The 11,130-nt window shown below is 40.4% G+C and overlaps 1 protein-coding gene across 1 annotated transcript in view; it reads right to left on the reverse strand.

The window, feature by feature from the left end:
- The window catches only part of Sash1 (SAM and SH3 domain containing 1), a 302,233-nt gene extending 297,075 nt beyond the window's left edge, over window positions 1-5,158 (reverse strand). The window contains exon 1 of the mRNA XM_063233026.1: window positions 4,843-5,158. Within this exon, the coding sequence (XP_063089096.1) occupies window positions 4,843-4,887 (45 nt within the window). The 5' untranslated portion in view covers window positions 4,888-5,158. The remainder of the gene's footprint in view (window positions 1-4,842) is intronic.
- Window positions 5,159-11,130: the final 5,972 nt, after the last annotated feature.

Genomic DNA, 11,130 nt, shown 5'->3' on the forward strand with positions numbered 1-11,130 from the left:
GTTCAGGCTCATAACCTCTTCTACCACCCCGGAGTCTCTTGGATTTTGTACTTGATGTGCTAAAGTATTTCTCCTTTCAAGCTGAGCTGACACATTATTTATGTCAAAAAACTATGGGGCTGGGGATATTGCTCAGCAGCACAGTGCCTGCCAGGCAAGTTCAAAGTCCTGCGTTAGATTCCCCATAGCCCCCACCCCATACAACTATGTAGGGTGTGCATGGAAATGGTAATCATCTAAAACTGAAGTATGCCGCTGTGTTAGTTCGCTGTTCCATTTCTGAGACTCCAACCTGACACTCACAACTTAGAGGAAGAGAGGTTTAATTTGGCTTATATTTTAAGGAGAGTCAGTCTGTAGTCAGTTGGCTCAAAGCCAAAAATGGTATAGTTGAAGGGTATGGGTAGAGGAAAAGCTGCTCAACTCATAGCAGTCAGAAAGCAGAGAGACAAGGGGAGAGAGGAAGGGAGGGAAGGAGTTATGTCCTCCAAAGTCACAACCCCAGCAACATACCTCTTCCCACAAGCCCCCACTTCCTAACAGGACATTTATGAATGAATACACCAATGGATTAATCCACCATGAGCACACACTCTCATGATCTAATTGCCTTCCAAAGGCCCCATCTCTGAACATGACACTTTTGCTAGACATTTGAGATGTAAATCACAGCCATTGCAAGGATCCAAATACCAGCAGCTGTCTATGTCCATGTTGATAAGCATGAAAATGGGAGAAAACTGAGGTGCAACCTAACTGGAAATTAAGCTGAAATAGTGAGGAAGATTACTGTTCAAAACAGTAGCTAAGAAGCAGATCTTAGGAAACTGACCAATATTACCATGAGTCCAACTGGGAAGAAGGAAGAGCTTTGAGGGAAAAAGAATCAAGATGACTGACGTGTTATCTAGAAGATAAACTGTACACTGAACTCTCAAATGGGTACTGGTACTCATTCTAGAAAATTCTATAATTTTCTAGAAAAGGCTTGGTTAATTCAAGGAACAGGCAAAGAAGTATGAAAATAGTATGCTGATAACATGAATAGATCAATGAAAAGAAATTAGACTTCTGTCTTATTCTAAGCAATGATAGACTCTTATTCATACAAGAAATACACAATTTTCTAACTTACGTAGTTTGTATTCTATAGAATCCCATCAACCAACCAGCGTTTTATATTTTTCCTCAGAAACATTCCACCCTGGCCTGAGGCCATTGCAGTTCCTCTATAGGTCCTATAAAAATAGGTTTCAGATTGGGCTCCAGAGCCTTTAGAATCCAATCTATTTTGCCAGACTGATTTTCCTTAGCTATTGCTTTTGTCATGTCATGCTGTCGTGCCAACACCTTCCAGGGCTTCTATTATTACATTCTGAACATCTTTACTCTTTAAACTCCTCTCCTTGGTATTTAAGCCTCTCCACAATATCCTTCCTTGTTCTTCAAATATAGTTCCTGTTGCATCACTCAGTGGTATCCCATCATGAGGGATGGTTAGGCCTCAACATCTCCCCTTCCTGGCTTCCCATTCCCCTCATCTCAGATCCTGTTCATCTTTCTCCATCTTTCGGACACTTCCCTGCCTCTCTGATTTACCTGACCTCAGAGCTGCTATTCTACTTAATATCTACACTATACTCTCAGCCACTCATTATATGTGATTTTGTTCTCTGATTGTTTCATGTATATATCTCTTGCCGATTAATTATATTTTGACTTTGATTTGTAAAGTCGTGTCTCTTTTCTTTGAGTTTTTTGTCAAAAGAACAGGTTTAGTAAATAAGTCGAGGTCCCTGTGCCCTTACCCCAGGCTTCACTGAGGAAAGTGTTCAAATGAACTCATTTGGAGAGAGGGAGGAGCAAATGAGGACTTCAGATCTGAGAAAAGAAAGAAGGCTTGAGCATCGTGAGTGGAGAGGATGAAACAGGACTGCACAGTCAGCTACCCTGGTTCACTCGCCCTCTGCCCCGCCACCATCCTGCGCAGCCTGGAGAAGTTGTGCTGGGCTGCAGGGTGCAGGGCAGGGACCGGGTCTACTGGTTGCATTGGGTAATATGAAGCTGCACTTTGGAGCCAAGCTCCTGAACTGAATTCCCAGGGACCACTATTATCTTCTTTGAGAGAAGCATTACTGTATTATGTCTGGCATGGAAGTGAATTTCTAAATGACACAAATATTCTACAAGAGTAAAGATGTTCAAAAGATCAGGTGCATTAGGAATAAAAAGCATCTGGGAAGCTTTCACTGAAGAAACTGCTCTGGGTGGCAGAGAAGACTGGAAGAGTGTCAGATAGTCGTATCAAGTCATCAGCCTCTGGTGGCAGAGGCTTCTATTTCTCACTCTCAACCTGTTTGCTAACACAGCATGTGAGCCTGTTATTAAATCTCTATGCCTCATGATCTCTACAGTGAAGATAACAACCTGCTGACCAGGAGAGGTTAGGAGCCTTAGTTGCAATAGGAAGCCACAGTGAAAACAGACCAGGCTCTCCAAAATTCACTCTGGATCTACCCAGACTCCTGAGCAGACACAATGGCATGATGCATTCCAATCACTCCTGTTCTGGGCCAGCCTGTTCCTGAGTATGTGAGCTGGCAGGCCCTTCGTCCACCACCCAGCCTGAAGGAGCTGGGAGAAGCTGTGGAGGTGGTGCCAGCTCCCTCGGGCAAACTCTGGGGCTGGTGATCTGGCTCGTTCGTGGGAAGTCACCACCCTTCTGCCAAGGAACAGTGTGTGTTGGCAGAGGTGGAGCCAGAGACAGAAGCGAAATTGCAAAGGAGGAGAACATTTTCAAAATGGCAGTTTGCACAATCAAGGTTTAATGAAACAGGCTAGTTTGCATTTGGATGGGCGATGTTTACCTTATAATTCTTGCACCTATAGTTTTTTCATGTGACTATCTTATCTGGGAACCTCCTGGACAGGAGTGGACTCAAGCAGAGTGGTGAGGACCAGTGACTTCTTCTTAGCCCTGTATGTGTTTCCCAAGCTTCAGCCTCTGCTTGGACCTTACAGCTGAACTAAGTCTCGCAGTGCCTCAGCCACCAGACCTGGGGGCACAGAGATTCCTTCCTGTCTGGAGAGCATGCAGAATAAACTCTTTTTAGTTTTTACACCTTGTGAAAATGAACTTTTAATAAAAATGAGGAAGAGCGAGGCAGGAAGATTGCAAGTTAGATGCTAGAGTAGTTAGCTTAGTGACTGCCTCCAAATAAAAAATAAAGGGGCTGGGGATTTAGTTCAGTGGCACCTGCCTGGCAAGTGCAAGGTCGTGAGTTCAATCCCTGGTACAAAAAATAGCTAAAGATATAGTTCAGTGGTAAAGTAGCCTTGGAGGGGGGGGGGGTGAGAGAGAGAGAGAGAGAAGAGAGAGAGAGAGAGAGAGAGAGAGAGAGAGAGAATTTTAAAAGTTTAAAAAAAAACCATGTATCATAGGAACATAGAAATGGTTCAATTTCCAAAATACAACTTGTTGGCATATTTGCTAAGTAAGTGAGCAAATGAACTGGATAAACAAAGATAGACATATAAAAATTGGAATATTCATCTGAAAATTTTATCTTTGAAGCTTTGTCTAGAAACTATAATCTTTTTTATCCTCTTCTCTCTGAAACTATCCTACAATCTGGCTTACCAGTTCACAAAAAGTATTAAAACCTAAGATACCAGAGATAGTGAAGATCCTTTAGTGAACAAAAGTGACTGCTCCAGAAATGAGTGTTTTAATTTGCTGTTGTGTCACTTTTATGTCATAAAAGAAGGTGATACAAGTCATACTCCTGGGCAAAGGATAGATGGGTTACATCATTGCCTCTAAAATGTAATTTATCATACCAATCTATTTATCATCCATGTTTCAATACAATTGTCTATTTCCAACATAGTGTAAATCCATATGACAAAGGAGAAGACAAAATAAAAATTTATACTGAGAGTGAAATAAAATCATTGGACAAACACTGGTCTGAAGGGAAGATGAATCTGTGATCTTTTTTTTTTTTTTTTTTTTTTTTTGTCTTTTTCGTTTTTACTGGTACCAGGGATCGAACTCACGACTGCCTGCTTGCAAGGCAGGCACTTATGCCGCTGAGCTAAATCCCCAGCCCCGAATCTGTGATCTTGATGGTTGGCCCTGGATTGTTTGGGTAGGGTAAGTTTACTGTACTCAGCTATAAAATGAGGTGATCAGCCGGGGTTACTGAGGTCTGGGAATCTCTGCTACTCTATATGCTCTCAGGATTCTATCAGTTCATCTCAAATGAGTACAGCAGCTCTTTGAGACATAAAGGAAAAACAGCAGATCTGAAGGTGTTCAGTTAAAAAATCATGAAAGTTAGTCTTGGACATTAGCATGTTCTTTTATCATAGGCATAGGCATAGGCTCCTTTATACACACATAGGTATATACACACACGTGTATATTTATACATACATGTGTATAGATAAAATCTTAGAAGAGGTATAAAGACCACCAAAGGTAATCATCCAGCACAGAGTTGCAAGAATATTTCTTTTTTGAACCACAAAAATTTAGCTTGAGTTTAGAATTTCTTCTCATCAAGCAAGCCACTCATAAGGTCATGATGCTCTGCATGCCAGCAAGCTGTTCAATATTGTTCATCAATAAAGTAGACAGAATTTACACTAAAACAGTTCATTCAAAGCCATTTATCACTAATACCATTTGGTATCTAGAAAGCATGTTTCATTTACAACTAATGAGCAAGATCACAATGCTTTGATTAGAAATTCCTCTTTCATCTTGATTTTATAAAAAGCCACAAGAAAAATTCCCAGCAGGATGCCCTTGATATTTAAACACTTCATTCAACTTACCATTAGTTTGCTCCAAAACTCAGCCTCCCTTACACAAGGCTCCATCTTGAAGGGCTAAATTTCTTGCTTTGCCTTGTCAAAGGTATCACTGGCACTGCTCAAGTGACTGAGCACAGAAAAGCAAACATTTCAGCTGAGCCACTTTCATAACTTGACGGTGGCCTTCTCTCATAGCTGGATTTTTGAGAGAAGTAGAATTTGCATACATTGGGGTAAGATGGGTGTGGACATTTCCCACAGTTATGATTCAAAATCGAGATATGTCTCATTCAGGGAGGTAATAATAACTCAAAGAAGAAAAGTATCCCCTAGCATTACTGCCACTTATGACACGACAACCCATATTGCCAGGGTAGATGTACCACTCCTTAGTTTTGTTGCCAAGAACAACCTTTCAGTGGGTGGTGTAGTTTCCTTCTGGCATTTTTTAAAGGCAGACTCTAGTAATTATGCATCTCTAAGCTCACTTGAAGTTGTATATAATATGCAAGAATGGACAGCTGGAATGTAAGCAGAAGACTCCAAGTTTAGAAGGACAACTTTCAGCATTGTTTTTTTTTTTTTGTACTAGGATCAAACTCATGACTTAGCACTTGCCAGGCAGGTGCTTATGCCATGGAGCTAAATCCCTGGCCCCACTTTTGGCATTCTTATGGGCAAAAATTAATCAGTGTTGGCTACCAAACACAATACATTTTTATCCATGCTATTCTGTGAGAACAGGTAAAATGCAATTTAAACAGTCATATAAAGAAATATGTGCTTGTAATAATCTCACTTTTTCTGATGAAAGGCAGGAAGGAGAAGGATGAATTTTAAAAAATAGCTTTGAATTAGATCTGTGGTTATCATTTTAGACATAATTCTGACATGTCCCATTCACATCTTCATTTGTATCAGCTACTCTAATGGTCACTCAGTCTAACGTTCCTGTGAAAAAAATATAAAAGGAAAGAAGAGACTAGATGAAGCCTACTGGGGAGAACTGGGAGAAATTCTGGTTACTTCTGTCTATATTCTCGTGATCTTTCCATGCACATAAATTCTTCCTGGGTATTTGGATCCAATGAAGTCAAAAAGCATATTACGAAACACAGACTGCTTCTCCTGTAGTCGCATTTCTGTGAGTGTTCTGACCTATCTCCCTCCCCCAGCTGGTTTCTAATCCCACAGGACTTACTGCACATTGGTCCTTTATAGTAAAACATAACGTTGGCCACAAGCTGAGTGGAACCCCCAGAGCCCACTGTGGAAAATCAAAAGCCAGTATCACACATGGAATCTACCATTTGGACAGTTTTCTTTTTGCAAGAAGATCCCCTCCCCTCTGACAATCTTAAAATGTGTAAACGTGTAGGGCTTTTTCAAGCTTAATAAAATTTTAATTAGAAAAGCAGTAATTTGTATCTAGAACATTTTTTCCATTTCCTGTACACTCTTGATTAGGTCATCTTTGCCAGATTAACTGTTTAGATCTACAAAAAAACCCAATGTTTACGAACCAAGAGATCTGGGAACATAGAAAGTGGGTCAAAGACAAGCAACTTTTTAAAACAAAAAAGATGATTTAGCTAGGAGGAAATCTCTGTTTTTGTTTACTCTTTTTTCTACTGGAGGCCCACAGAAAGCTACATTTAGCTTAACCACTCCATTAACTTAACTACTCCAGGCCTTTGAACCTGTCACACAGGTCCTGCCTCACAGCCCAGTGCACCTCTGTGTTAGCGTTTGTGACCTGTGAGTCATGTCCTGTGCAAGTCTCCCAAAATGTATGGAAAAAAGTATGCAGGCCTGTCTGGGAGTTTTCTTTTCCACAGTGAATGGGTACATGTTCTTGTATAAATACATGATTTTGAAAAACTACACATAAACCAGTGATTCAAAACATATATATTGATATCTCATATACACATGTATATAAATGTACATACATATTTACAAATATACATAAAATACATAGATTTATATTTCATATACCTATGAATATAAATGTATGTACATATAAGATATATGTGTGTGTATATGTTAGATTTGAGGACGTTCTGACACTTAGGGAATTCCTCGGCAAATCCACTGTCGGGATTCACAGCTTTTGTAAAACCACCTGTCAAATGTATGTTTTACAAATGTGAGACTTTATAGACATTATATCGTGCGATGCAAGCCATTCAAATTTGGCCTATGACTCACCTGAAATCACTGGAACACAAAAGTGACTCTACAGGTAAAGTCTAGCTCTCATTTAGAAAGGGCTTCTTGGAGATTAGTGACTTATTAATTTGCCAAACACTGGGGAGAAAAACAGGCTGAAAAACTGCTTTACACTGTCCAACAAATGAAGATGATTGTAAGAACAATCTCAAAGGGTGAAGCAGTGTCTTGAACATGAAAATTTAAACCAACCCACTTTCTTGCAGAAAAAGGAGGACTGAAGACCCATTCTCCTGCTCTGTAACTTGCTCATTCTGCTTCCCAAAGACAAGGCTAAACCCGCAGGTGGAGGCAATGCTGAATGGATTACTGCTGCAGGTAGTAACAACAAGGCTTGGAAGTTAACATTATCTTATTTTTCTCTCTTTCTGTATCTTCCTACTTTTCCTATGTATCTCTGTGCTGTGGCCACAAGAAGGCAGAAATCCACCCAGCCTTCAAGGCTTCCTGGCTTTGGTTTTCTAAAAACCTTATTCCCAAGAAAGGTGAAGTCTGAAGGAAGGAGTATAGCACCTCTGCAAGACCAGTTGTGGTGGATATCATAGTATTTCTTAATGAGAAAATGTGGCCCTTGTTCTAGGAGTGGTGAATGGCTCAAGGGTCCCAGAGAAATGTTTCTCCTTGGCTTTGCTGTGAAAGGCCCCAGAAGTATAAGCTCTCAGGGGTAGGTGTTTGGGGAGGAGAAGGAATAGGATTGGGATCTCCAGTTAATCCACAGATCCTCCTGTTTACAGAGACATTGAGGCCCAGAGAACTGCTGGGTGTCCAACAACCGCCTGGGCTGGGCCAATGGGCTTGCTAGGGAGTGGCCGTCAGTCTTTCTGAGTATTGTGTGAATTTTCACTAACCTGGTGCCACACTGGGAAAGGAAGGAGAGTCCAAGAAAGATAAAAATAAAATGTAGCTGGAGGGGCACATTGCTTTAAAGGATGTGTAAAGGTCTGAAGACATGGATTCATTTGCGCTACCCATTTTCATGGTCAGCACTGAAGTAAGGCTTTGTGAAGCCTGCCATGTTTTCCTCTGAAAGCAGGTGTAATCTGTCCCTAAAGCACTACTAGAGAACCAGGGTGACCTATGAGACCCTAGGTCATCTGGGAGCCTGTCCTCCTTGAGCATCACCTTGATCTTCACAGTCGGGCTTCAGGGTAGGTAATCTGCTATTGTTTTCTGACCCTGCAGAGTTAAATTACACTGTATGAAGCAACAGATGGTGAGGTCTCTGAATCAGAATTGATTATCACGCTCATCACAATTTTAAATTTTGGATCATAAAAAGAAAGACAGCATATCCTGACCAAATAAAATTCTATGGTAGAAAAAAATAAAAGATTCATTTAGTTCAATTGTCATAGACCCGTTAAAACGATGAGCAGAGAGCATAAATCAACCCTGCCTTCCTCTTCCAAGTTTAAGCATATCAGTTTCTGAAAATGTGTTGTATTTACTGGCTGTGTCCATCACCAAAGAGCTTCCTGGATCATTGACAGAGGTAACCAAAAAAATGAAATTAAAAAGATCCCTGTCATGATAGTTGGAGTCATCCTTCCACTTTCCCTAAATAATACACAAAGAGATTAAGAACAATAGAATCTTAGCTGAATACCCAAAATGAAAAAAAAAAAAAATACATTGACTCTCTGGGAAGTCACCTCTGCATGGGGCATTGGAAGGCACCTATTTTGCTCCTTGGAATGGAGTCCTTAGGTCATAGGAACAAGAGAGGAGAGGAAAGGAATGATTCATCTTTGGGTGGAAGGCAAAGTATTTCTTGAGGCTATGTCTTCAATGTTCACAAACAGTGCAGGGGCAGTGTCAAGTTACTGAGGTCATCTGAATTTTGTCTTGTGACCAACTGCCCTTGGGGGACCCTGTGAGGTCCCAGTGTGTGTGGAAAGGTGATTTGTTTTCCTATCTCTGTCTGTAAGAGATGGTGAGTGAGGCTTGAAATCAGGAACAGGAGGAAAGGAGCCATTACTAACTAAGCAGGAAGTCCAGGGAAAGGTCTATAGGAGTGAGAGAACCACGCCTGTGTTCTTTGTCTTTGGTACTGGCCATGAAGGGTCCTTAAAGGAAGAGAAGAAGGCTCTGCTCTAGGGAATATTCATGTACTGCACATATTTCTTGCTTCCTCTGCAGCCAAAAGATTGATTCTGACCTGCCAAGCCCGGAAATGGTGTGTGAATCTTTTTCTGGACATGAATCCAGACATCAGGTCTAATTTAGAGTTCATTTAAAGTGACCCGCAGTATTTAATCCAATCTTAAGATCACGGTGAACAGCTAGTCCGGGAATAACAAGTGCTGGAAGCATTTCCTATTATTTTTAACAAGAAGGAAACATTTTGAACTTAACTTTATTAAAACTAGACTGTATTCCTAGCACTTTATAGGTATAAGCATTTGATGATCATTTCATGAGGTGAGGTAGACTTTATCAATTTTTTTAAATGAAAAGGAAACAATGTTAGAGAGTTCCTGGCTTTCCCACAGTCACTCAGCTGACAGTAGCTGTCAGAGTGCTGAGGGGGTGGAATGGAAGACCTCAACTTTTCTATGCACTAGAGCCATGCATATTTATTTCATTTAACTACCCTCAAACCAAACAATCTCTCATGCTAATTTTACAAAGGTAAAATCACTGATTATTTCAAAAACATGACTGTAATCATTTAAATGTGACATCAGGCTTCAAATCCAGGAGGATCTGCTTTAACTATATACCCCTTCCATTATATCCTAATGTTCTTTTCACTTTAAATAGCCACACTGTCATAATGCAATGACTAAGGTCTAAGCAGAGAAAACCTAAAAAAGACTTAAATAAAATATCTTTGTGTTAGAGCTTCTGAAAAGATCCAGCAAAGGCCTATATGTAGGCTACGAGAGTCTAGTTGGGTTTATTTTGGAGAATCCCAGAAACTGTGCCTAGGTTAAGTTTAAAAGTGGATGGTACTAGTTGAAGGTCACAAGTGAGTAGATATTTATAATTACCAGGTTGATGCTTCTGCCATTTTTGGTTCATATTTATATTTTGCTCTGAATTGCATTTTACTGTTTAAAGGCTGTTAGTGATAGTTTCATTAAAATTGGAAAAGGATAATTGAGTAGAACATTTTCTCAGCTATTCATGCCTAGAGAATCAGAATATTAGGATCACTGAGCTTAAGCCATAATGCTAACTGCAGAGCAAGTCTCTGCAACGTTGCACCCAGCTCTCTATGACTGTGAGCCAGCCTGAGGGCACACTCCCGCCAGTGTGGACACTGGGCCTTGCCCTGGTCTGCAGTCCTTTTGGCAAGTTCTGTCTGCAGTTTTGTTCTCTCTCCCATTCCCTTCCTTGAAGAAATGGGTTAATCATTAAAATAAGCTACCGTTTTGTTTAATCAGTGTCCTTGTTTCTGATGATATTTAAAGGTCTTTAGGAATCAAATAGCCCCACAAATGTCATGCAGAATGCCATATAAAACGTGCTGCCCTGACAGGATCTCAATTTCTTGGCAATAGTTGGTTTATTGGTTAAAACAAAATTCATGACCCATTGCTAGCGATGACATAGAATTTGGAAGAGTACAGTTTGTTCCTGTCTTGTATGGTGCTATCCTTTGCTTTCACACATCTTTTAACCCATGTCAGATGGACAAAGATAGGAACGTCCAGGGCTCAGGATCCCTACTGCCCATTCAGCTCTTTGCAGGGTATATCACGAGTCTTTCAGGGAACTTCTATATTTCCTTAAGACATTGCTTAGAGTTTCAACCTATTTGAGCTACAGAAACATCACTTACTCTTCTAGCTAAATCTACACTATCAGTCTTCAGCATTCTGACAAATTTCTCCTTTCCTCTCAGCTCTGTTCTGCTTCCTGTTTGGTGCTGTATTTAATTTGTGTTGAAATGCAATGTGTATCTGAGGTATACATCGCAGAGGCAATTAAGATGGAGGGTAGAATTCAACCATAAAAAGTAGAAGCCTTTAAACAGATCACCTTGCTACTTCTAAAGAGCACTTCATAAGGGGTGTGCATGGGTCCTGTGAAACATCAGTGCTCATTGTTGGAAAGATATGATTAATATTC

Source organism: Cavia porcellus, unplaced genomic scaffold (genome assembly GCF_034190915.1).
Source record: "Cavia porcellus strain 051 isolate PalLab524CR breed Dunkin Hartley unplaced genomic scaffold, mCavPor4.1 scaffold_22, whole genome shotgun sequence".
Taxonomy (NCBI): domain Eukaryota; kingdom Metazoa; phylum Chordata; class Mammalia; order Rodentia; family Caviidae; genus Cavia; species Cavia porcellus.